Source organism: Rhipicephalus microplus, chromosome 10 (assembly GCF_043290135.1).
Source record: "Rhipicephalus microplus isolate Deutch F79 chromosome 10, USDA_Rmic, whole genome shotgun sequence".
Taxonomy (NCBI): domain Eukaryota; kingdom Metazoa; phylum Arthropoda; class Arachnida; order Ixodida; family Ixodidae; genus Rhipicephalus; species Rhipicephalus microplus.
The window spans coordinates 23,109,888-23,137,419 of NC_134709.1; the positions used below are offsets into that span (position 1 = coordinate 23,109,888).

At 43.6% G+C, this 27,532-nt stretch overlaps 1 protein-coding gene across 2 annotated transcripts in view; it reads right to left on the minus strand.

Annotated features, from left to right (window-relative positions):
• Positions 1 to 251: 251 nt before the first annotated feature.
• The window catches only part of LOC142774627 (gamma-interferon-inducible lysosomal thiol reductase-like), an 87,620-nt gene continuing 60,339 nt past the window's right edge, over positions 252 to 27,532 (minus strand). For both annotated transcript variants that reach the window (XM_075875216.1, XM_075875215.1), the window contains 6 exons: positions 12,774 to 12,926; positions 12,002 to 12,079; positions 11,743 to 11,838; positions 10,298 to 10,450; positions 4,548 to 4,634; positions 252 to 769 (listed from right to left, as the gene is read on the minus strand). In XM_075875216.1, the coding sequence (XP_075731331.1) occupies positions 710 to 769; positions 4,548 to 4,634; positions 10,298 to 10,450; positions 11,743 to 11,838; positions 12,002 to 12,079; positions 12,774 to 12,926 (627 nt within the window). In that variant the 3' untranslated portion in view covers positions 252 to 709. The remainder of the gene's footprint in view (positions 770 to 4,547; positions 4,635 to 10,297; positions 10,451 to 11,742; positions 11,839 to 12,001; positions 12,080 to 12,773; positions 12,927 to 27,532) is intronic.

Here is a 27,532-nt window from a genome sequence, read left to right on the forward strand (position 1 = left end):
ACTGCCACAACATAACACGCGTGTTTTATGTAAGCCTAGTTGCATCCCCATTGAAAATGGTCTTGTACATGCTTGTTCATGTTTAGAAGTAAATAATGGAGGTTATATACATTTAATATAAATCTACCATTTCATGTACTTGAGAATAATGCTCGAAATAAGAACGTAATCATTCATTTTTCAATATAAAGGGAGCTTGTAGCACAGCTTGCTCTGCACTGTTGATTCAGCTTCCGATATGTAGGTCGTAAACTAGATGTGCATGGAATGCTTCGAAACCCTTTTTACAAAAGGTAGTGATGTTGTTTTTCATCAGTACTTAGTGATCATGTTGTGCGTTTGATGCAGTCAGGAATGTCAGTTGACGGAAAGTCTTTAACGGGTCGAGCTTTCTGATGCACCGCAGACAGTGCTCTTGCTCGAAAATGTGCGACTGAAGAACATATGTGAACCTGGTGTATAAGGACACCTTATGCGAGTGCGTAGCATTCGCGAAAAAAAAGTACATACACTAAAAGAAAGGCATCGTATACATATAAAAGAAATAGAGCGATGACGTCACAATACGGTCCAAAAATAGTTGTTCACACTGGTCCCACTGGCGATGCGAAGGATCCAGGCTAGAAAGAAGAGGAAGGTCGTTTTGTTTTTAGATGCTCAACGGTATGATGAACAGTCTTTGCAGTTTCAGCATGGCGTGGCATTGCTCCTAGGAAAGGGCTACCTTACAGGCCTGTGGAATTTCAATTGGTTGCGTCGTCGGGGTGTCCTGCATTCAGAAAAAAAAAAAGCGGTGCCATGGTTTTGCTGTTTTCATTCTCGTGCTACTGTAGTAATTTTTGTAAAGAAACAAACTTTTTAGAGTACTTGTCCAAAGCTAGATTACTTCTCACCGCTGCACAAGCTGCTTTCTATATGATTTACAACATGGTTCTGAGAAGGACCCATGTTGCTCATCGACATATTCCACACTGAAAATTAAAATAGCCGCACTGAACAAGTGATGCGAAACCCACAGAAAGTGAAATACTTGGCATGTAACAGTTGGGTGTTTCTTTAGTTTTATTGAAATATCTAGCTATATTAGCGGCGGTTATGTCAAGCAAATGTTGCCATCATATTTCGCATGAAGTCCGCCATGACTGGATGCTGTCAAGCCCTGCATTCACAACACTGGGGGATGATAGAAAGGCATGTCTTGCTATCTTTCTGTACACTTGGCAACAGAAGCAAATGAGATTGGTTTGACTGGTATCGAAGAGAATCTGCCATTAGCATGAAGTGAGAAGATTATCGCACGTGCTCTGAACGGGGGTCAATTTAGAGGCATGGTGGTGAATTCTGGTGAAGCTTGTGCCTGCTCATGTCAGCTTGGGCAGGGAGCGGCGATATTGTTGCTCCACGCGGAGACAGTTGTTAAAAGCAGCAGGCGCCTTGCAGGTAATAAGTAGTGATTATTCAGGCTGAATTATCTGAGATGGCTGGCTGGGCTCATTTGCTCTGTCTCTGTGCCCCTAATGTTGCAGCTCCAGTTATCGCAGACGCAAAAGGTTATGTTATGTATTTGCTCACTCTTGTTCATGCTGTTCTTTGTGTTTGTCTTCACCACTGCATGCACAATATCAAATTGTCAATATCATTAACTTGATTAGTTTATGTTTAATACAATATGTAGGTTCGATGAATTATGAATGTTACTTTTATTAGCTACAGGTGAACATTGCACTGCACTACAATGCAGTGCACACTCTGTCAGCACTTGTCCTTCTGGGTAAAACTGACTGTTTCTGTACGCAGTACGGTACTTCATTGAAAGATCAAAATCAATTCATTGAAACAGGATATTAAGTTCATAGATATCTAAAAACTGTATTAAAACTGTATTTAGTTCAGTGCACACATTACTTCACCGCTTGCATTTCATTTTTGTAAGATTATATGCATGTTATACAACACTATACAGTAGATTCCTATTGAACAATACTCTCTAAAATGAAATTGCTGCTTAAATGCAACTGCCACTAATATGTTTGGTTTCGTACCTGAATTTTATGCGCCTGTTTATCTCTCAGTAAATGAAACTCCTCTTAAAGGAAATACATTTTTCTGGTCCCTTCAGGTTTCATCATTAAAAAGGAGTCCACTGTATCTAGTTTAAGCTGCAAACAGTGCTTTGAAACTTTTTGCCTTTATAGCCCTCGATACAATGAACACTATCACTCTCTCTCCTGTGCCCTTTTAAGATGTGCAATGACAAAAGAAAGATTTGCAGAGTGAGAGTGATGATATCTGGTGTGGCGAAGCAATCAGTGGCGACAAATATAGTACGGAATTGTACAAGGCTTCAGCATCGTTCAATGAATGCAGATGGGCCTTAAAATAAACGCTTATGATCCGTTTAGGCTACTATAAGGAGGGTGCAAGCAAGACCAGCGCCCTTGCAAGGCAATCATTCAATTGCTTCAGCAGTCTCAGTTTATCTTTGTGAAAATCAGCCCACAAAGGACGGAGCACAAGGTGACAATGACACAGTACGAGCACTGTAACAACTCAAGTTTATTGAAATGAAAGTCGAACGAGACTAAAACAAACACCATGTGTGCACAGAAATTTTAGTTGACATTAGGGAAATGGTTAAGCATGATTAACTCACAATCTAGCAAACAGATGGTTCAGATATGTGGTCATAGCCCTTCAGCTTGACAAAGAATGCTTTTATGAGTTGACAAGCCCTTCTGTCCTTGTGCTTCAGCATACTGACTGTGTTATTGAAGAAAGGTTTTCACCTGCATCGTCTGCAATGGGCTGAAAGATGTGACATTGGTGTTCCTTTCAAAGTATTATTGTGCTGGTGATAGTATAGCGTTAATGCATTTACCTGACTGGCCAATGTACACCTTTCCACAGGAAAGGTAAATCTTATGTACAACACCAACGGAGCAGGAAATATTGGGGATCGAGATGCTCCACAAAGAAACCTGCACCTGCTGTTTCTCTAGCCAATGCCTCCTTTATTTCCCTCACTGACAGTGCAAATGCGCCTCTCCCAACAAGAACCGTTGATTCGCTTAAGTTCAGGGAGTGGTTGTGATGCGACGCTACACAATGGGTAGCGCTGTTTCGGTCGCACGTGCTTCCGAGCGCTTTTCCCCGCAGATGCGATAGACGTGTTCCCACTTTAAAATCGTACGTCTGTTAGATTTGTCCCTTTGTGCTCCTTCTTAGTGGTTCGAAGCAATGCCGGGGCCACATCTTAGTACACCGCATGCAATAGCATTGCAATGGCACTTCCCTATTGGTTGCCTGCATAGTGGCACGAATGGGGATACGCTATCTCAAAACATCGTATCTTTTACAGAGTCAGCGTCACTGTCGTTATTGTGTACATGAGGAATGCAAGACGCCACCCCACGGATCTGTACTCAACTGAACAAAAAATTCCTTCATATGATTTCCGTCGAGAGGCACTGCATGAGGGGTTTGCTTCCCCATGACCGTAAAGCACACAAGAAGGCTAGGTGGTGGATGAGGGCAAGAAAGGGTTAGAGGAGAGGGCAGTGAATGGCTAAAACGGATGCATTTGGCTAGCATTGATAAAATAGAGGAGGTGTTGCTTTAGTGTTATTCCTTCTGCATTAGCTTTTCAGAGTAATATTTTAATAACACCGTCATTATGCTGAAGTACAAACACAAAACTTGTGAGCTTATAGAAGTGTTCTTTATCAAACTGAAGGGTGATGAGTGTGTATCTTAACTGTTTGTTTGCTAGGTTGCGAAGTACACACATTTGACTATTTCTTTGACATAACAAAACTTTCTGCGTACGCATGGTGTTCGTTTCCGTTGTGCTCGCTTTTTATTTCAATAAACTTCATTTGTTAAACAGCGTTTCTACTGTGTCCTTCTCATCTGATGCTCCGTTCTTTTCGCGCTGATCCTGACAAAGATGCTTCGTTTCCGAATCGAGCACCTCCACATTTCTTAGTTGATTGTATTGTTACCTCCCCACCCACCCAGAGCTTTTCATTAGCCTGCCTTAGAACAAGAAATAATTTTACGTGATGGTGTTATAATGAGAGGACAAATTTTCCTGATTTATAACACCGTTGTGATGTCACAGCATGATATCGTGAGACATTTTATTCATGACATTAGTGTGATTCGTGTTGACAACTATGCCAGATTTTTTTCAACTCGTGAGACATAATGAGGCTTTGGCTTCAGTACTTGTTTATTGTAAGCTAGCAGTTGCTATTCGTTATGACTGCAAATGTTCTTTTGTAAACACTATCACTGCATATTAACCATACTGTACTTCGATCACCAATATGATTTTGTGATAAATATGATAAACTGCAACCGGCCAGCTGACTTGTATATGTCATAACACTGCATATTAACCATACTGTACTTCGATCACCAATATGATTTTGTGATAAATATAATAAACTGCAACCGGCCAGCTGACTTGTATATGTCATAACAGTTCCTACTTTAATTGCCGTGTAGTAACAGGACTGCTTTTTGTATGAACCTTGTGTACATACCCCTGTGCACAGTGTGTTGACCATGCTTCTGTACTCCTCGCACAGCGTCCTCTTGAAGCTGGTGAATGCGTCATACATCTTGTCCTTCTGTGGTAAGAGAAATATCGAGACAACATTGATCACATATCTGGAAACCTAAACGAAGGACTAAAAAAAGTCTTTATAGAAAAATGTAGAGAATCAGCTCTTTACATTTTACAGGATTATGCAATGTTACGGTAAACATTAATAATTTGGGTTCACCTTACTGTTGTTGCAGCATGCTTTACAAGTAAATTGAGAGCATGAACACGTCTCTCATTGCTCTTTGGACTTTACAGCGGTAGTTTTTTTTTATTGAAAAAATTCCCAACAGGTAGCGTACTTGATTTGAGAAGGTATAAGCAAGCTCGTGAACCACGCCATCTCGGTGACATCAACCGTCGCAGAAACAGTAGGTGTAATATAAGCATAAAAGCAATATTTTCCTCATTAGTGTTTGAAAAACCAGAGATATTGTTGCTTTCATCTTGTGTATAGGTAGCGTTTCAAAGGCGTGCATTGACACGCATTTAAAGAAGTATGCTGTAATTGCTCCCACCCCCTCTTTTGTACCTGCACCTTTACCCTCCTCATTTTCAAATCTGCAGATTTTGGCATTATTGGGTCTCCCCGATAGCCATGTATGATTTAACCTTGTCTTCGTTTCGTTATGGGAAATAGTGGCTCAAGCCTGCTAAAGTAAGAAAAATACAACAGCAACGTGCTGGTCACAGTGCCACTACATATAATTCTTTGTTATTTGACATTCAAACCAGCCTGATCGATGTGCACCACACATAAATGGCTTTTTATGCTTAGTAGATGTACCAATACCTTTGATATGGCTAGTTTTCTCAAGGTTTTGATGTCTGCACTGAATTGTCCCTCATAATTTTGGCAATTGCAGTGCACAGACAGTAGGGCATTTCGTTCACGGCATGCTCTTTTTATGTGGGCTCCTTTATGAAGTGGTTTCTTGGCACATAAAAATCGCAGAAGTATATTTTAGGCCTTATCATCTGAAAGTTGAGTATTTCGTTGGCACCAGTGCCATGGGCTATTTACAGGAAGTGCATGTAGCGGCGCTGGCGTGATGCTATTGCAGGCTGTAGAAAGCATGTAGTGAAAAAATGCAGGGTATAAAGGTTGTGAGGAGTAGCGCACCAGTGTTTTGTCGCAACCGGTGAAGTTAGAAAACCTGCTTGCGAGTTTACGTGACACTGAATTGCTCCTAATGCTTCCTTTTTCTGGGGACTGTCCTTTTTGTATGCAAAGGCATGACTTAGTGTAATATTCCTTCTTTTTGATTCCCCAGCTCGCAATCTGCGAACACTGAGGAGCGAACGTTGGGGTGCTGGTCCAGTGTATTTACTCGCTTGCTACTAGCACTCTTCAGCACTCGGTAAGGCTGTCAATGCTGGCTCGTGTTAGGTGAACGGTTGGTAGTTTTACCAAGTATTGGGTTCTTCTGCATACTGTCTGAAATTCTTGTATGTTCAACGTATATTAATAGATAGAAACTGAACAATAATGCCCAGTGTTGCCACATGTTGTTCAAGTGAAGAGTAGGTTTCGCTAAAAAGAGTTTGTCAACTTATGCAGGTCATTTACTGTTATTACATTAGCAGTCTCCGTTTAGTTTCATTGCGATGGTGCTCCCGCATATATAGCTAACAGCCTTCCTTAGTTGGGTCCTGCCTGAATTTCTTTTTGCATATTTAGGCTGCGTCGTAATACCTGCTACGATACTTACCACTACACGAGGTTAGCAATCATTGCCGAGGCATTTTAAGTGCAGCATGTGTCAAATCAGGTTTGACACTCGAAGGCAATGCTAGTATGAAATAAAGTATTGTGAGAGGTATTTCATTTTGTAAGGTACTTAATACTCCTCTTACATGTAATAATGATGTGTTAGACTTTTTGCAGCTTAATAAACACTTGTCGACATCTTTTAACGAGGATCAGTACTGTCCACAAACAGTTATGTCTATACTGTAAGTGAATAAAAATAGTATTACCTTTGTATTGAGAACAATCTGTCACATAATTCATTGTGAGTGTAAGAAATAGTTTAGTAAGGACACCTTACTGCATATTAAGTTACCAAAAAATGTTTCCAATATTTCATTCGCAATTATGAAAAGTGGTTCTGGTTGTGCTCACAGCAAGGCAATAAATCTAAGCTACAAATATTATCAGGTATGCCTTCAGGCTCAACTTCAGCTTTTGAAAAGTAATCTTCACGTTAATTCTCTCGTGCAGAAACATTGCTTCGGCATCTATGTATCTTTATTGCATGTTATCCTTCGGTAATGCATATTACACTCACCTAGATGCCCTTCAATGCTTTAAAGATTAAGCTGTTTAACTTATGGCTTCTGGTCACATTGTGAAAGCACTGTAAATCAGTACACCAACACTTGAACAGTTCCTAACAGAGCTGTTCAAACAGAAGGCCAAACTAACTTATCTACAAACTTAATTATTGTAAAACGTTTTTCCCGACTTCGCCAAACGATATCGTTAAAAGGTACTTGCATTACGAAATTTTCTGTAAGCAAAAATTCACCTCTTCCTCGCACACATACAGATTATCTAAAATTAGTTGCTCACTTTTCCATTTAACTTCTGCATTTATTCTTTACAAAATTCAATCATCGGTACAAATATTTCTAGCCATCAACGAGAAATATGCTGTTGATAATCTAAGTGAGAAGTTGCACTAGTTTGCAGTTCTGATTTCATTCCTTCATTTAATGTTCTTTGTTGCTTCAATGTTTTTTCTTTGTATATTTAGAAATAATTTCTCATTAGTATCTTTACTATACTCAAACTTCAACATAAAGAACACGGATATAGCAAAATATCAGTTATAATGAAATAAATGAAAAATAGTCTTGCAGCATTTACAGTGTTAGAAATAACTTTTACAACAGATTTTTGGATATAACGAACATATTTTCTTGTAAGATGCAATTTCATTACAATGAGGTTGCAGTTTAGATCATTAAAAAATTATGGAAGTATTAAATATACTTTTGCTTTATAGCTAGACTGTTTTTTATAGCTCATTCTTTGGTTTTATAGCTGCTTTTCTTTTCCGTATTTTCATGGTCTGCCTGTTGTCATTTTATCAGTTGAAAATATTTTTCAACTTCTACTAACTAATGTGTACTGTAATGTATATTTGTATCGTCTTCATGTTACATAGATTGACTTTTGTTCTAATTTTTCTGCAGTCCGGAATTTCTCCCACCAATTTTTTTTAATTGTACCTTCATTGCACAATTTAGCACTTATATGCATATTGTTTAGCGCAATGCACCCATGAAAATTTCGCAACTTCATGATCTTCAAATATAACAAACTTCATCATAATAATCATGTTAGCATGTTTGCAACAAAAAGGTCAATTGAATTTTACACTCTAAGTAATAAGAAATGAGAGACATACTGGCGTACCTTCTACAAAATATTGCTTGTGTGTGTGTGTTTGTGTGAATACAGAAAGACATTGTAGTGAGAGTAAGCTTTAATAGTAAAGATATACATGTAAATGCTGCAAACCCCGAGATTGACTGCTGAAATTATTCTTTCAGTGATGAAATTGAGTGTCCTTCTGTTTCCATACAGAAGCATATTAGTTTCCTTTGTTCCCATTCTCGATTCCTTTTTAATTTAGTGTAGATATAGATTGGCAAGTGATTGAAATGTGAATGAGTAGGCAAATCAATAATATCCTACATATTCATATCAAATGGCAGCGTACATATCTGAAGTTGTGCTCGATCATTTTTTTTTATTGATTAAAAAAAAGCGAACAAACTACAGCAATTGGAATCATTTTTATCGAAATTTTTGGACATCAATTTTCGTTGGTACGAATTAGTTTGTGTGCAAAAGCAAAACTTGAAAACATTTAACAGGCTATGAAACCAATGTATGCATGCTCCCCCCCCCCCCCCAAAAAAATAAGTGTAATGGCATTTTGGACAACATAAGCGACACTGCACAAAAAGCAGATATGTAGAAGCCACTTGCATCTAAATATGTGCATGCACACACAATCACACACACGCATACACTCACACAAACATACACACACACATGAACACACACACTCATGCCGGCACACACATATGTGCATACCTACGATTTGTCCTACAACGAAAATGGGGAATTTAGTTTTTATTTCACACACCTTACTCTTCTCTTTACCGTATCTCGTTTCACTTTTAACCTGTTAATATTTGTAAAGAGTTCTTTTTTTTGCCTAATGCGTTGGAAAGAATATTATTTCTTTATTAAAATAAGATAACCTGCTGTGATATGTAGTACATATTTATATTCAGCTAAATTATAGTTTTCTGCTTATAAGAGTCAAGTTAGTAAAGACGTAAAGGTAGGCCACACTGAGCCTATGGTAAACTTACCTCTGGATGCTGTAAAGCAAACATTTTTTACATTATTTTGGGCTGAATCATCGTGCCGTTCAAAAATTACGACACTTCGTACACTGAACTTGAATACTTCTCTGTGCAATGAAATAACTCGTAGATTTTGTGTTGCTGAGAATGGGTTGTTTTAACTTACTCAAGCTGGCTGTAGCTGCAGATGAAGTGTGAGGCTAATCACGCCATATTGTTAGCAGTGCCCCCTTTTGCTGGGTGTGCCTATTTTGGTCCCCATTTTTTCCTGTGCCCAACTACGTTGAATGAAATGTACCGGCAAGCTCAGGTCTCCACTCTTGCTAATACTGTTACTGCTTACTGTGACTACAAAAAAAAGTTTTTGAAAAACGGATCACCTCTTGACAAAGCATCACCGAACGTCCTTATCAGCATTGATATTGTGAACCAGCACCCATGTGGGAATTCTATCAAGGAATATCTGTATATGCGAACGACTCCTCGTACCAAGTGTTCTGTTGAACTCCAGTACGTCGTGTGTGCCTCATCACAGAGCCATTGCAATGTAATGCCCTGGTAAGACGCGTATTAATCAAAAGAACACAAAACTTGCCCAAATTGACTGCATAAATCAAGAGATGCTTTTTCCAAGGGGTAGCACAAAAAAATAAAAAAAGAGGAGAAGGAACTCTAAGTGGAAAATATGTTCCACACTTTAGGAACTTTTATAAGACATCAAAGCAACAAGCCTAACAAATTGCTGTTCAAGAAAGATACCACTTCACAAGAACAGCTGGGTCTGTTTCTGAATATTCATAGTATTGAAACATTCAGGTGGGAGGTGGGAAGGATGGTTCAGATTAAACAAAATTAGGTGCAAGTGAGCTGAGAATAAAAAAATTAATTTTGAAAGTCATAAGTTTTGAGCATCTTTTGTCACCTGTGCTAGTAAAAGTTCTGTATTCTTTTGAAAGAAGCATACTTTCGTGTACATTGTGTCAAATGCACAGTGAGATATTACCGGCAACAATGTACCAGTTTACTTCGGGAAACTCTGTACAATAAGGCTGCTCACGAAAACAATATACAGAATTCTTCAGGTTATAACACAGTGTGAAGAAAGAGATGCAAGACGAGATGAAACGAGATGAGTGGCAGCCAACCCAAACCACGTTCCTGACAGCGAATGCTGTTCTCTCGGGTATAACAGGCAAACGGATCCAACATCGTGTGTGGGGCTTTGCACAGTTTATATTAAATTGTGCTCATACGGTTTAAAACAGTTTCTTTGACATGTGAAGAGACCGGTATACTTACTCCGTTCATGCGAATCCAAGGAACAAAGTCGAGCCGGCCCTTGCTGTTGACGCTCTCAGTCCACTCGGCGAATCTCAGCTGGAGGTCGTTGCCCTCTTTGCCGCTGATGCACTTCTGCAGAGCCGTGAGGTCGAAACCCTGCTTCTTGGCGCACTGTGCATGTCGGTAACAATGAAAAGACACTGCAATTACGAAGAAAAAAAAGCAGTAGTTCACAAAAGCTTGTTTGCTATTGTATCATTCAGCTGAATCAGCACAGTGAAAAAAAATTTCTTTACCACTGGCGGCGACGCCGCCGCTGGGAGGCGGTGCTCAGAAGCTCGGAGCTCAACGACCAGCTCTGGGCTGTCCGGCAGGCCGAAGATGCCGCCCGAGTTCAGGGACTCAGCGCCGCCATCTGAGGCCACCAAGACCAAGCTGCCGGCCAAGTTCTAATAAAGTTTCCTCTCTCTCTCTACCACTGGCGTCTATACCGCTTGCTGTGGCGAGACTTGGAGGCCATGGCGTAGCTCTACTAAGCACGAGAACAGGGCCTCTATCGTCCAGCCACGGCTGCTTCGCGTCGATGGTGTCGAAAACACTTGTTCAAAATCTTGGTGCACACCAGGCAGTCCAAATAAAGTTAGAGTATTCCACTGTTTGGGGCTTCATTTGTAGTGAGATACTTGTATTAGTTTAGTAAGTAAAATCAAAGGATGTAATTCTACTTTTAATGCCTTGTTTTATTGTTGTTGCAAATTGCAATGCATATTTGACGCATGTAAAGTGCTGCTGCCCCAAAAAAATTTGCATTGGTTTGTACCACCTATCGCCTAGTCATTCATAGCAAACATATTTTCTCGACCCGTCATCAGATCACCTCATCGTCAGCACCTCATATCAGAGTACAATGAGCTGTTGTCCTGTCATCGTGACACTATTGGTTTGTGTTGCCACTAAATGTGGCTTCTGTGAGACAACAAGCCTGTCTCATCATAACAGTGCTACAGGCTTGTAAAGAAAAGTATCTGCCGAGTTCGGTCTTCATATTCGGTTATCGCTATGACACGAGGAACTTCTCACTTGAAGCTTTCCAACATTCAGTGTGCGGTTCTCGCACTTTGAAGCCAGCATGGTGTATAGTGCTGAATTCTCTTGGTAGACAAATCGGCAGCTAGCATCAACGTCTACTGCATGACGTCTGAATGAAGCTGAAACAGGAGGTTCAGCTTCAATGTTTCTAAGAATTGCTCTACGCTTATCACGACAACAAGGGTGATAGAAGTGTAGTAGGAAAGAGGAAAAATAGGTGACTACACAACAGGGTACATAAAGAAAAGTAGTGACCCGTAACTGACTGAGCCAGTTGCAATCGAGGAGATACCTAGGAAAAACGAATGCTAATAATAAAATTAGAATAAGACATACAAAAAGAAGGCCATTGATGGCCAAAAAGATTTACTCACCGATTCATAAGCCCGGTTTGGATTTCTGGACGAAAACATGCATACGACGAGGGGCAAGTGTTGACTTGGCTCTGGGTAGTACTTGATTACACATGTCTGCAAGATGAAATACGAGAGCAATGTAATGAAAAGCAATTATGAGTGACTTTGCTATGTTGCATGCATTATTACTTTTTGTGTGTTGTAATGTTCTTGGTGCACATGCACGGTGTAGTGCTGGGTGTTAGTAGGCGAGACGACACTGGATATTGGTGCTTACCTGCAGCAGATTACCGTAGCATTCTTTGTCTCCGTGCTGGCAGTCGAACGTGTACCACTTGTTTGGCAGTTCTCTCCTCTGGAAGCATGGAAAGTGAGAGAACAAAATTGGAGATAATGGCTTAGCCTTATGTTGGAAACCTCTTTAGATTCAGTTATATCACTCCAAAGTTCTGCTAAGACACAAAAAAAAAGTGAAAATTAAAATTGTAATGAATATTCAGTGGCAAGTTGCATACTTACCCAAAGTGGTAATACAAGTGATAAATGCTTACCAACTGTATTTGTTCAAAGAAAAAATAGGAAGCGAGAAAAGAACATTCAACACCCTTGCAAGTGCAAGTCGGCTATAGACAAAATACAGCAGCAGTTGAACTACCAAATTATGACGTCATACTATCGCTGAGCCTTTTTGCGTGAAATAAGAGAATAAAGTGGCACCTAGGACTTCCCCATCTCTTTGAATTCTTGTAGCTAAGCCACTTGGCTGCTTGTCAATCAATCAATCAATCAATCAAACATGTCAATCAATCAATCTTTGAATTGTAGAACCAAAATTGATATGAAGGTTTCAATCAATACATCAATTCATTTCAAACCATGAATTGATTTCCTATTTCTCTTCACATCACTATTAAAGACAGACTCTAATTGTGCAGACCTGGCCACGGCATTGCTTGGCCAGCGATGTTCAGTATTTCGGCAGCTGTCGCCACTGTAAGCAGCCGTGGCTTATAGAGAGGAAAGCGTGCGACTGTGGGCTGTGCACTTACAGATGCCTTTCCGTATGGGACGAGCTGAAGCTGCATGATGTTTGGGAGCTCGGCAAACGTGGAGTTGAGCTGCTCAAGGACGAAGTTCCTGCTGTCCGGACAGTAGGTCTCGTAAAAGACCTCCACGGAAACCTTTGGATCGTGCTCGCATGCCTGCAAGCAGGAATCAGATGGGAAGAATGAGCGACATGGGTGAGGACATTATTTTTGCAGCTGCTTATGAAGCCGACTATTAAGTCGACGTTGATTGTTGAAATGGCGGTCCAGAAACCTCGTAGTGTTACTTTCGTGCCAAGGAAGGGGCAATTTAGAAATAAAATCATGTTTTAGTGCTCCGCATAGGGTTAGCGCACTTCAAATTACCCGTCTCAAAAAGCGGACCAACCAGACCGTCTCACGTCACTGTTGCCGTGCACAGCGTTGCCCGGCTTTACGTCGCTAGTAGCAGCAGACCGATAGCAGCGGGAGTCACAGCAGCAACAACGACCATTGATCAATTTCCCGCCATTAGCTTCGAGATTGCAGACGCTCTTGTTTCAACTGCGCCCCGCTAGATGGCATCACCTGTCCTGTTTACGTCGCGAAATTGAATTTTTGGATCACTCGTGTCATTCCCCATAGTTACGTCCGGCGGTTCTTTTTTCCATGAATCGAACAGAAACGAACGGGCAGCATTTCATTGCGTCTCTTAATGCGCGGAAGGTTCTTTATTTAGTGCAATGAGAACGATTACTAGTGATTCATTGTAGGCGGTCCGTTTGATGTCATAGAGATCATTTTGAAAATGTCCTACTGCGGCGCTTGTGTTCTTGTGCATTTACCTTAATTTCTCGGTAAGTAAAGCACTGTTGATAATATTGTTTTAGATGTCATACATTGAGTTTTCACTCTGATGTAAATTGTTACTTGACTTTAGTGTCCCTTTAAATTCTGCTTCACGTTACTTTGTTGTCATGGGTTTGTATTTTGTACAAAAACTGGCATGTCTAATTATCATGTTGATGGCAATTTTATGGACTCTCTCGGCGGCTTTTGCCGTCGCCGTTGGCGCCGCCATGCCGTTCTGTCTATCTATAAAAAACATAATGTTCCGAAACGCACGACCGGGGATTCGAACCTTTCGACACCTTGCGTTAAACAACTCTTCTACAACGCATAGATCCTCCGTACTAGCGACGAGCTGTTATATACACCATTTACCATTAATGGTACGTGCACATCTCAGGTGCTTCAGTGTGGCAAAGGGTGTCCACTATCACTCGCGCGGTGCCGCGAAGGGCCAAAGGGTTGCCAGACGCCCGCTCGTCTTTCGCCGAAGCGGTGCTGCGCGCCTCCGGCGCCGTGCTTTGTTTGACCTACAGGACGTGGTGGCTGCTTGGGCGCTTATCTCTTGAGGGTGGGCTCAACAGATGACGCATAGCTTTCTACGTGTTGTGATTTCGTCGCAATGTTAGCGTTAATGCCATGGGCCGCGCCGAGGTCACTTCGCTTGTTGCAGCGGCGGCCGTGTTTGCTTGAAGGAGTAAGCTGCTAGCCTTCATATAACAATTGAGTTTGTCGCTGTCGCATTCTTTGCTGCGTCCTTGCGGCAAAGTTGACATTTTTTCATGTTAAAACTGCTGCTAGGGCGAGTTGGTTAAACGTTGCCGTAAATGGAGGAGTGCGCTTGCTGGATTGTGCTTGGTTGGACGCATGGATTGACGCACGCACGGACGGACGGACGCTTCGCCCGGCGAATGATTCTGGATGCAAGTCACGAACGAAAACTATACATGTGTGCTTGCATGGGTGGTACGAAAACGCTTTTGCACCTATGCAGCGTCCGCTAACTTGTGGTTCGCTATTTCAAAATCTTTTATGCGTGCTCCGAATGACACTTATCTAGAAGTTCCGTCGAGAGGCTGGTCACGCAGGTTGCGGCTGCTATAGCTCTAGGAGCTACAGAGTTTCTGGCTTTATAATATGTATTATGGACCTATAGCATGCGGTGTGGCCGTGCGTGGTATTGAAGCGTTAACCACTGCATTTTTCTTTAGATGTGAAGCAGCTTTTAGGATCGAGCTCAATCCGATGTGCGGCGTGACCACCCTAACTGCTCATGCGCTCCCCCTCTCTCCCTTCTCATATACTCCCCATCTCTCGCCTCGCAATGTCAACGCAGGGAGCGTCTGTTAACCTACGCTCGCTCCACCTCCCTCTCTCTTAGGCATTCCTCCGCGCAGTGTTTGCAACTCCATTGCGCATGCGTGTCCCGCCCTCTCACCTCGCAACGCCGACGCAGGCAGCGGCTGCTAGCGAGTTTTTTTTTATTGAAAAAACTTACTCTGCTTGCGCTGCACAACCATTCGCTGGCCACAGCGAATATATATATATATATATATATATATATATATATATATATATATATATATATATATATATATATATATATATATATATATATGGGAGTAATAATTCAATGGGCCAGTTAGTCTTCGTGAAGGTATGGGATATGGCACAACGGGAGCGTTGTCAACAAGGATAAATATATTTATTTCCCAACAGTTTCGGGAGGGGACCTCCCTTCATCAGGGGATGAGTTATACTGACATGAACTTCCTTGCTGCCGCGTCCCTCTCGCCTTGAAAGACGTTTGCGAGAGTGATGAGAGGGAACTGGAAAAAGGAAAAAAAAGGGGAGAAAAAAGACGAAAAAAGAAAGAAAAGAAAGAAAGTAAAAAAGGAAGAACCACTGTCAACTTTCTTCTTTTTTCTTTTCTTTCTTTTTTCGTCTTTTTTCTCCCCCTTTTTTTTTCCTTTTTCCAGTTCCCTCTCATCACTCTCGCAAACGTCTTTCAAGGCGAGAGGGACGCGGCAGCAAGGAAGTTTGGAAGCTCATGTCAGTATAACTCATCCCCTGATGAAGGGAGGTCCCCTCCCGAAACTGTTGGGAAATAAATATATTTATCCTTGTTGACAACGCCCCCGTTGTGCCATATCCCATACCTATATATATATATATATATATATATATATATATATATATATATATATAGTCATAAACTTCGAGAATAGTGCAGTATAGGAAACAAAACAATAAAATATTTATTTAATCCTAACAGTTTCGGCTGCTTCTTCGGAGGATGTAAGTGAAATGATACAAGTTCCCGTAGCAGAGGGTCACCCTCACAGTTTAAAGACCCTCCAAAAAAAAAAAAAGAGACAAACAGGCGAACGAGGTAGCAACAGACAACAAGAAGCAGAAGAAGGAGAGGAACTAGAAAGGAGCGACGGAGAGCCGCCGGGTAATTCTGGCATTGTTACTGGGCTCGCTCCTTTCTAGTTCCTCTCCTTCTTCTGCTTCTTGTTGTCTGTTGCTACCTCGTTCGCCTGTTTGTCTCTTTTTTTTTTTGGAGGGTCTTTAAACTGTGAGGGTGACCCTCTGCTACGGGAACTTGTATCATTTCACTTACATCCTCCGAAGAAGCAGCCGAAACTGTTAGGATTAAATAAATATTTTATTGTTTTGTTTCCTATACTGCACTATTCTCGAAGTTTATAACTTTTTTTACGGTAGCCGGAAGAAACTCTGATCATCTATTTCATATATATATATATATATATATATATATATATATATATATATATATATATAGGCGCTGTATTTTGACCTCCAAGGAAGTGGCGGTGAGTGTTTCCTACATGTGCGTTGCTGAACAATTAAAGATCGCAGCGTGCGCGTTCGCTAAAAGCGGACTACGGGTCTCTGTGTCTAATCGAAGTGTTCTGTCTATCATTGCCCCTTGGCAGTGATTGACATGTTTTGACATGTTCCAGTATCCATCACTGCGTGCTTTGCGCATTCCCAGGTTTCTCTCCTGCGCAAAACTGCAGTGAAAGCCATCGTCAACGCCAACGTCCGTGTAAGCGTGAGAGCTCTCTGCTCCGAACGTACACGCAGTTTTCCTTTAAGCATGAGATATGATGGTGAACTTTTTATTTCATTCTTTAATTTGGTGCAAAGTATGTAGAAACATTAGCGCTCACGCCTATGCGATTTAGACTGCACGTGAGCTCTCTTGTCGATTGGTCCAGAGGCCCTGGCAAAGATCAAATCCACTTCCATCGGTGTGTTCCATTACTCACCGTAGACGGCTAAATAGACAGCTAAATGGACTGTGGCCATCTTAAGTCCCATTCCAATTCCCACGTAGCCGGCAACATAGACAGCTCCGAGAAGACCACATCGTAGACAAATACCATGGAGGCTACATTGCTGTCTAAATAAGATGGCGGCTCAGCGAATCGCTCAGATGGATCGAATCTCGCCGGAATGATCGTCTGCACACTAGCAGACGCTTTCCCAGACGCTCAATGTGAATAACGTTTATTTGTTTTTTTATTTCAACACGAAATAAGCCAGAAATTACGACTGTTACCTTTGTTTATCTAAGGTTTTTCTTCTCGTCGCGAGGTGGCTCATTGTCGCGTGAAAGCCCTTGTAAATGTGTTCCATTTTTTGGACAGCATGGGCTCGATGCTGTCTAAGAATTGAAACACAGCCCATTTTTTTTTTTCTTTCGTTCAGCGTCTTCGGTCAAAAGTGCGCCCGCTCGATCACGCATCGCTGAGAACGACAACACGGCGGCAGCGGTCGCGGCTTCACATGCCGCGTTCCATCTCTAGCCGAGGCCGGACCGGCCGGACCAGGTGCGGGTCCCGGGGTCGTTGCTTTTCATTTTTGGCCACTGTACGGCGCGCGCACGAAGGGCGAACGCGCTTGCCGTTTTGGCGACCTCCGCGTGCGCAAGCCGTCACACGCGGCAGGCACGCCGACTGGCCCGCCTCGCACCTGGAATAATACCGTGCAGCAGGCGCCAATGCTATGCTTCAAACTTTTCTTCAACTCCCGTGAGGATATTACATTTTAATGATATCCCTGGAATGGATCGAGACAAAAAGAAAAGGCCGGCAGCTCTATGTGAAGTCAGTTTGCGGACAATATTGCTTTTTATTCGTTGTTTCGCGTCCTCAATGTTTGTTTTATTTCTGTTTTTTTAATATTTCACTAGGCTCTAGTTTCATACTTTGCTGGGCAAAGGAGTGCTTTTATTTTATTTGGACAATGGGTAACTGACTGGCCTCCCAGAGAAGGCAAATGCACAAAGGGGAGACAAAGTTAGGGGGCTGATGAGATTAAAAATTTCGCAGCTATAATGTGGCAGCAGAAAGCAAAAAACTGGGTGTATTGGCGGATCATAGGTGAGGTCTTTTCCGTAGTCAGGCTGATGTATGTATGTATGTATGTATGTATGCATGTATGTATGTATGTATGTATGTATGTATGTATGTATGTATGTATGCATGCCTGTATGTATGCATGCCTGTATGTATGTATGCATGTATGTATGTATGTATGTATGTATGCATGCATGCATGTATGTAATGCATGCATGCATGTATGTAATGTATGCACGCATGTATGTAATGTATGCACGCATGTAATGTATGCATGCATGTATGTAATGTATGCATGTATGTAATGTATGTATGCATGTATGTAATGTATCTAATGTATGCATGTATGTAATGTATCTAATGTATGCATGCATGTATTTAATGTATGCATGCATGCATGTATGTAATGTATGCACGCATGTATGTATGTAATGTATGCATGTATGTAATGTATGCATGTATGTAATGTATGTATGCATGTATGTAATGTATCTAATGTATGCATGTATGTAATGTATCTAATGTATGCATGCATGTATTTAATGTATGCATGCATGTATGTAATGTATGCACGCATGTATGTATGTAATGTATGCATGTATGTAATGTATGCATGTATGTAATGTATGTATGCATGTATGTAATGTATCTAATGTATGCATGTATGTAATGTATCTAATGTATGCATGCATGTATTTAATGTATGCATGCATGCATGTATGTAATGTATGCATGCATGCATGTATGTAATGTATGCACGCATGTATGTATGTAATGTATGCATGTATGTAATGTATGCATGCATGTATGTAATGTATGCATGTATGTAATGTATGTATGCATGTATGTAATGTATCTAATGTATGCATGTATGTAATGTATCTAATGTATGCATGCATGTATTTAATGTATGCATGCATGCATGTATGTAATGTATGCACGCATGTATGTATGTAATGTATGCATGTATGTAATGTATGCATGCATGTATGTAATGTATGCATGTATGTAATGTATGTATGCATGTATGTAATGTATCTAATGTATGCATGTATGTAATGTATCTAATGTATGCATGCATGTATTTAATGTATGCATGCATGCATGTATGTAATGTATGCACGCATGTATGTATGTAATGTATGCATGTATGTAATGTATGTATGCATGTATGTAATGTATCTAATGTATGCATGCATGTATTTAATGTATGCATGCATGCATGTATGTAATGTATGCACGCATGTATGTATGTAATGTATGCATGTATGTAATGTATGCATGCATGTATGTAATGTATGTATGCATGTATGTAATGTATCTAATGTATGCATGTATGTAATCTATCTAATGCATGCATGCATGTAATGTATGCACGCATGTATGTATGTAATGTATGCATGTATGTAATGTATGCATGCATGTATGTATGTAATCTATGCATGCATGCATGTGATAAGCACGAAAAGAAAAAAAAAAGAAAATGAGGCCAATAACGTAGTTGATTTAATAACACGCATTCATTTCATGACAAGTTACCTTTATTTCTTTCCGAACGTATTTTATACCCATTGCCTCAAGAAATGCGCTGTACGCATATATGCTACGATCTTAGTCTGGCCATAATAATGGTTCGTTCGTACATCGCCTTATGAACAATACGCTCTGCAGCGGAAGCAGACGAGGAAAAAATGCATGGGAGCGAGGGGGGAGGGATGAGTGTAGAGGGGGGTAATAATGACGACGCACTCGACTGACTGCTTTTGTGGAACAGCTGTCGCGACCACGCGAGCGTGTCTTCGTTTTGTGTCTGCGTATCACCCCCTCCCAAATCCTTCTTTTCGAAGCCGCTCTCCCTCTCCTCCATGTGTTACGCGCAGATGTGAAGTCGACAGGGTCGACACAGCGTTGAGATAGCGACGAAAAACATTCAGGGATGATTAAGATCCTCTCTCATGTTAATTTTGAGCGCAGCTTCGTGCTGGGGTGGCGCCAACAGCATTTGAAGTTTAGCCGTCCGCGTGTTGTAGCAATGTAACATTCGATTGTTACACATTGCCGCACCCGCAGGTCGCGGGTTCGAATCCCGGCTGCGGCGGCTGCACTTCCGATGGAGGTGGAAATGTTGCAGGCCCGTGTGCTCAGATTTGGGTGCACGTTAAAGAACCCCAGGCAATCGAAATTTCCGGAGCCCTCCACTATACGGCGTCTCTCGTAATCATATGGTGGTTTTGGGACGTTAAACCCCACATATCGATCATTACACATTGCCGCAGAAACTGTCAGTAGGCGAGCGCTACAGACGGTGGCGTAGCCAGGAGCTGAAACCCCGAGCCGTGCACCCTTCCCCCACGAATTTCTTTCTTTAGGGCGTATAGGGCGAACAATGGCACACTTCATAAATGTGACCCCTTCCCCTGAAGAAAAAAAAATTCTGCCTAAGCCCCTGGCTACGGGCACCCCTTTGTGCAATACAGAAACCGAGCTAGCGAAACGCCGACATCCCGGTTACGACAAGCGAAGGCATCCGCAGTGCACGTGCCAGTCCTGCACGCGCGCGAGCTCTCGCCAAGGCCCCCGGTGGCACGAGCGCCCGGTGTGCCACTTCCTGGCTACGCCTCTGGAGAGGTTATGTCCGCCGCGGTGGTGACGCGGTTGCGGTTCCCGGTGCTAGAGCCAACATGCCTGAGGGCCCGCGCACTGCGCTATGTTAGTGACATGGTTTGGCCGCAAATAAAACACACACGAAGTAAAGGAACACTTAACGACAAGCACAAGCGGCAGTTGGAAGTGCCGCTTGTGCTTGTCGTTGAGCGTTCCTTTACTTTGTGTGTGTGTGTGTGTGTGTGGGCGTGTGTGTGTGTGTGTGTGTGTGTGTGGGCGCGTGTGGGCGCGTGTGTGTGTAGTCGCGTGTGGGCGCGCGTGTGTGTGGGCGCGTGTGGGCATGCGCGTGTGTGGGCGCGTGTGTGTGCGCGTGTGTGTGGGCGCGTGTGTGTGTGTGGGCGCGTGTGTGTGTGGGCGCGCGCGTGTGTGTGTGTGTGTGTGTGCGTGTGTGTGTGTGTGTGTGCGTGTGTGTGTGTGTGTATTTGCAGCCAAAGCATGTCACTATGATGCAAGTACCAACTAGGCCGACAATCAGTATTGTTACGATGTTAGTGCTCGCTAAAGAACCTCCCACATGATCAAAACTACCGCAGCCTTCCCTCGTAATCATGAATATTGTCGCGAGACTTCAGAAGTGAGGAAATCTTTGTAATTAACCTCGGTGCAGCCATGCAGCTCTCTAAAAGCGCGTCCGTCGCCGCTGGCTCTCGAGCGAAGAAGCACACGCGAACTTCTTTGAGAACCGCTCTTGCTCTCGACCCATTACGTGCAGGGCCGCAATATTGTTGTTTTGGACCGTTAAACCCCACATATTACTATTTTAAAGTTATACTGAGAGGCAATGTTGTCAACCAGATTGCGCCGCGAACTACACTGTCGACGTGTCGCAAGAAGGGCGGCTGCGTCGGGCGTACTGCAAAACTGTGCGCGGACCGGTTTTCCCTTTTTTGTTTGTTTTTCTTGAAAGGGAAATTCCGCCGGACACGCATTCATTCGGAGTCTCGCAACGGCGACGACCGATAACCGATCGCTGCGACGACACGGCGCCTCTGCATGGCGGCGGCCACGTCTCAGGAGCTTGGCAGGAAGCCCTCAAGAGCAATCAATACAAGCTGCAACTACAGGCGGTCTAGAGGGCCCGGGACATCGCTACAAGCCTTCGGCTCCCAGCGCCATCCTGGGCGGAGCCTCCAGGTTGAATTAAGGGTCGGAATTGCCCTTTCTCAGCCTCCTCAGGATATGTTCAATAAAGTCAATCTCTCTCTCTCTCTCTCTCTCTCTCTCAAGAGCGTATGCAACTTTCGGCGACCAAAAAAATATAATGATCTTATTGCCGGCTTTCAGAGGACGGGTTTTGGCAAAGACGAAGGAGCTCGACTGCTGGCCCGAAGGTCGCGGGATCGAATCCCGGCTGCATTTCCGATGGAGGCCAAAATGCCGGTGGCCCGTCTGCCTGGATTGAGTTGCGCGTCGAAGAACTTCATGTGGTCGAAATTTTTTTGTGCCCTCCACTACGGCGTCTTACATATTCATATCGTGGGTTTTGGACGTTGAGCACCAGCAAACTAACCATAGAAGGTCAAGGCATTGGATGTCTCGTCAAGCATGAAAACTGACCCTCGGTGGCGTCGGCGTCAACACGAAGTGATGCAGAAGTTCATTACGCTGTGACGTCAGAGGTAAATAAAAGATCTGCGTCACTCTTTCTTTGTTACTATTCGTACAACAACTTGTAGGTGTCGCACGGCCGAGTTAGACACTCAAGACGTTTACATCGGTGTACTGATTCTACCCTGCCATCCTTCGAAAGTTTTACGCACGTTATGTGCTTTTCCACGACCTCGAACGTCGTTTGCACTTCACCTAGTTTTAAAGGCGAAGCTCCTCATGGCGTCACCCGTTCGTCCCGTTATCGTTTGTAACCGCCGGTGGCACATACACCCGAGAGATCGGGTATGTGCCACAGGGGATAGACCTTTCGGGGCGAAGCTCCTCCTTAAGCCGCGGGTCGTGCGTCCTCGGTGTATGTATGTAGTAGGTAACCACTTCGTATAGTTTTATAAATGCCCGCAAGATGGCGGTACTTGCATATAATCAACAGATGATGAAAAGATGCGAGATGGTGGTACTTGGAGTGTTCACTAGACGGACGGACATACAGACAGACGGGCAGACGCACGGACGGACAGATCGACCCACGGTTGGACGGATGCACGAACGGACGGATGGACGCTTCGCCCCACTCATTATCATTCAGTCCGTGGATATGTTGTGATTTTTTCCCGTCATCCCCGTGACCGGAGCATTTTTTGAATTAAGTGCGACGCCATGTCATGACGTGCCACATGACTTAATGATGACGTCATGATGACTACACAACTTTAGGCTATTTGTGACGTCATTGTGAAGTCATATGAAAACGTTGTAACGTAACTTCCGTAGCCAGAAATTCTTTTCTGGGAGGGGGGGAAGAAATGCCTACAATATTTTTCCTAGGTAAAATGCCCCCTCTATATTTCGGGGGTGGGTGGGGTGGGGGGAGCACTTTTCTGGCTACGGGCCTGCCATAACGTGGTCTTCTCCATCACTCGTCCCTGATGCCGCAGTACGCCGGTACTACGCCGTGCTCCCGACCGGGCTGCAGAAATTAGGGGCCTTTCTCCTCTTCTAACCACCACCACCGGTCAATTTTCACGTTTCATGAGGCCTGGAAGACTGTCGCCTTGATAATGATTAGTAAATATAATGACGCCCGTGTTGTTACATCTACAGGTCAAAGAAGTCCAGGTGATCAAGATTCACCAATCTGTCACAGCCGAGAGCTTCGAGTCGAGTATCGTTGGCGTTTCGGCGGCAATCCTCGTCTTTGCCATGTTTGCCAAACAAGGACAACGACTGGATAAGAGCCGCTCGCGGGACAAACACGTGTGTCGTTGGTTGCGCGCTTACGTGCTCCAGATACGGTGCGACTGACCTTGTCTTCGTAAAATGACTGGCGTTTCTTTTTCTTGTTTTTTTTTTGTCGTAAACACACATCGCCTGTCTTACGTTATCTCCGTTGACAGCAACAAACACTCTGCTCATAGAGCGCAGCAGCTAGAATGTAGCTGATACGCGGCTTCTATTGCTTTCTCTTCGACTCACTCGCAAGGGTAAACGGAAAAGAGGATGGGTAAACAAGCAGCGTTTGTCGTGAATGGGGCACTGGCCCAAAAAAAGCTTGCAAAAAATACTTATTCGGTACTATTCCAAAGCTATTTCCGTGCCACTTACTTTGTTTAAGATTTGAGAACACTGACGTGTGCATTTGCTGTCCTAAAGGCCGTACCCAGGAACGTTTTTTGCGGAGGGGGGAGGGGAGGGGTGTTGTTTTGCGTAGAACGGCTAACTTTGGCAATTGGCGGTCGATGTGACGACGTGGAAATACTTGCGTATCACCCGAAAAGTTTAAACCATTCCAAGATTTTGGGGGAGTGTTAGAATCGTTTCAAACCCCCTCTAATCACGGCTGTCCCCAAGTTATACGTTCGCTCCACTACGAGCCTGCAGCGAAAGCAATGACGTCTGCACGAAAATGCCGCGGCTTGCACAATGACGAATACGACGACCACGGTGGGCCGTCGTATGTGATGAAGTGGTGGGTTATTATAAGCGTTCAGTCACGGACAAAGCGATGCGGCGACAGGTCGCGCTCTGTGTCCAGCTGTGGCGCGTCCTCGACGGAGGAAGTCGGTCCATACACTATACGACGTCGCAACCACGAACAAAAGAAAACGGGGGGGGGGGGGGGGGTCTGCAGTCTATTCTCAAGCTATAACGGGTCGCTCGAGCGCAATACACAGTATACCGTAAGTGCTGTGTAGGCCCTCGCACGCAGGTGCGCGCAGTAACGTGCAGCGTACGTTGCTCGCTGCCTGAGAAATTAGAGAGTTTTAGTACTGCGTACGCTGCGTACGTGGCGGCGTTGCGTACGTAAGGACGCCACGTTCTGCGTAGTGCGCATGCGCAGACCGCAACGCGCACGTATCGCGTTACGTACGCAGCTGCTACGTACGCACGCATGAGATGCGTGCGTGCGTACGTATGAGGTGATCGCGCCGCTCTCGAACAAGTTCGCGACAGCGCGAGACTTCGTTTTGCAAAATGGCGGCATCGAAGGCAAGCACCGACTGGCTCTGTGGCTTAAAATATGGCCATAATCTGGCTATTACACTTGGATTGCCTCACATTGGCTGTTGACAACACGTGCTTCTATTTTGATCTGCCAGATGGCGCAACACGCTTCACGCTCTTTACGTACACGGGTACTACGGCGTACTAAAAGCCGATTAGTGGCAAACGACGCCACGTAACGCAAGGTACTTGCGTGATGCGTACGTAGCACCATTTCACAGTACTAAAACTCTCTATTATTGTCTACGTGTCCGGAGCTGTGAAGATGAAGATTGTGCGTGCTGCTTAGCGGTAATTTAACGTACTAACAGCGACTTCTCTTTGTAACGAAGTCGCCTCACTCGTAATGTATTTGTTCCGAGGTTTCTCGTCGGACCCATCGTGCGTGCATTTTATCCATGCGTGCTTCCTTTCGCCACATAGTTGGGCATTGGCTGACGTATATAGCCGAGCAAAGACAAGGGGGTTTGAACTTTCCCCTCAAAATTTTGCAATACAGCATGTGTACATCTTCGTCATTCATCATCCTTATACTACGCCCACTGCAGGACAAAGGCATCTTCCAAGTTTCACCAATCAACCCGGTTCCGTACTTGCTGCGGTAACGTTATACCCGTAAACTTCTTAATCTCATCTATCCACATAGCTTTATTCCCCCCCCCCCCCTCCTCGTTCGCCTGCCCTCTCTTAGAATCCAGTGTGTCGCTCCTAATGACCAGCGGTTATCTAGCCCTTGCTTTACATAGCCAGCCCACGCCCATTTCTTGATTTCGACTAATTAAGGAGTCCTTAACACCCATTTGTTCCATGAGCCACTTTGCTATCTTCTTTTTGCCTAAGTTTACCTACATCAATTTTCCTTTCCATTGCTCGCCGCATCATCCAAAGTTAAGTTGAACTCTCTTTGTAAGGCTCCGGGCTTCTGCTCTCTAGGTAAGTATATACCAGTAAAGATGCAGCCGCCATATATATGCCATCGTCATAAGGGAATGGTGGTATCCTATAACATTAATGCGCTCCACCCCTACATATATTGTCTCTATGAGATATAGCATACGAAAACACACTTTCTAACACACTCAACAAGTTCGATGACCAGCCTGTGACAGTGAAAGGTATACTATGTCATCGTCCATTCTCAGCGTTGCAGAAGGTCGTACAATCGCTATATACTGGGCTTCATGCGAACTACTCGCCTGTTTGAACGGCTCTGAGTAGATTATCTTCGTGTGTGCGTGTGTGTCAGTGTTTTGTTTTGTTCTTACTTATTTTCTATCTCGCTTTCAACCCCCTATTACCTTTTCCCAGTGCAGGGTAGCACGCCGGATCCTAGCATCATGGTTAACTTCCCTGTTTTCCTTTCTCTTTTTGCATGCACATACAAACACACCCAAGCACATACATGAACGGTAATTGAGCTCTAACCCTTCAATTAACTCTCCTAGTCCCAGCGTTCGACGCGCTGCACGCAAGTAATGATGCGCATAAATATAGTAGGCGTGTATGGGAGGGCACAGAATAGCTACTGAAGAGAAACAGAGAGCGAGTGAAGAGCCGGGCTATTTAGTCTATTTCGAGGGCCGGTCTCGGAAGTGATGCGCCGCGCGCATGAATAAAGATGAATGAATATATGTGCAGTGCGATATGTATGCATACACGTGGTGGCATACAGAGTTGTGTAAGGAGCACCAGACGCAGTGGTCTGCTGCCGCCGGAACCTCACTCCGCCGCGAATGCGCTTGTTGCGTGCAGAGAGAGTACAAAAGATGCAACGGTTTCATTTTCTTTCTAAAGGCGATAGTCTTTCTTGGGGACCTTGGACGCAAAAAATTTAATCTGTCTGTCTGTCTGTCTGTCTGTCTGTCTGTCTGTCTGTATGTCTGTCTCTGTCTGTCTGTCTGTCTGTCTGTACATTTGTTCCGAGAAGGCATCGAAGTAACGGGCCGATACCCCAAACGACCCCATCCGTAGCGCCCACCAATACTGCGCAAGGTGGAGCGTTCAAACTTGTGCGATTGTCAATCAAAAAGCAATCATTGCGAATATCTGAGGCACAATTACAACACGTCAATATTTTGTATGTATATCTTTTACTAGACAAGGCATACAAAAGAAATTCTAAGGACCGTAGCGTTTATCACGCTGCGCTGACCATGCAACGCTTGCACGAAAAACAAGCGTTTCCAACGTTTTGCTAAGACGACACGGTGGTGGCACCTACCCGTCGCCTTGCGTTATACACCTTATCGCCTCCGAGACTGGTGCGCACACACCGCGCGCTCTTTTTTTTTCAAGATAACTGCCAGATGGCGCTCATGTCTCACGTGTGACATGACTTGATGCGTTCGTTGATGCGCACTATAACGCGGCGCCTCCAGAATACCATTCACCGATTTTCTTGCGCAGAACATCAAGTAAACGTTTTGTTCACTCTCTCCAGACGCAAGACTATCGTCTTTCGACGACATTTGCAGTGTAATATGCAGATACGGGGCCAATTTTTTTTTTCAATGGCGGAGATTATTAGAGGCGAAGCATCTTAAGACCACACAATGATCCTCCGTCCATAAACCGCCGCCTGCGTCTACAGCAGATGTAGGAACAGAAACATACGTGAACGACAGAAGGTTATCAAATGGTTGCTAACCAGAACAAGCGAAATAAAAGGCTATAACGCCTGAAAACACCGACATTTAACCGCGCATCTATCAAATCGTATGACAGAACGAATAGTTAGCAGGAGCAAAATAAAAAGGCCGTTAACCA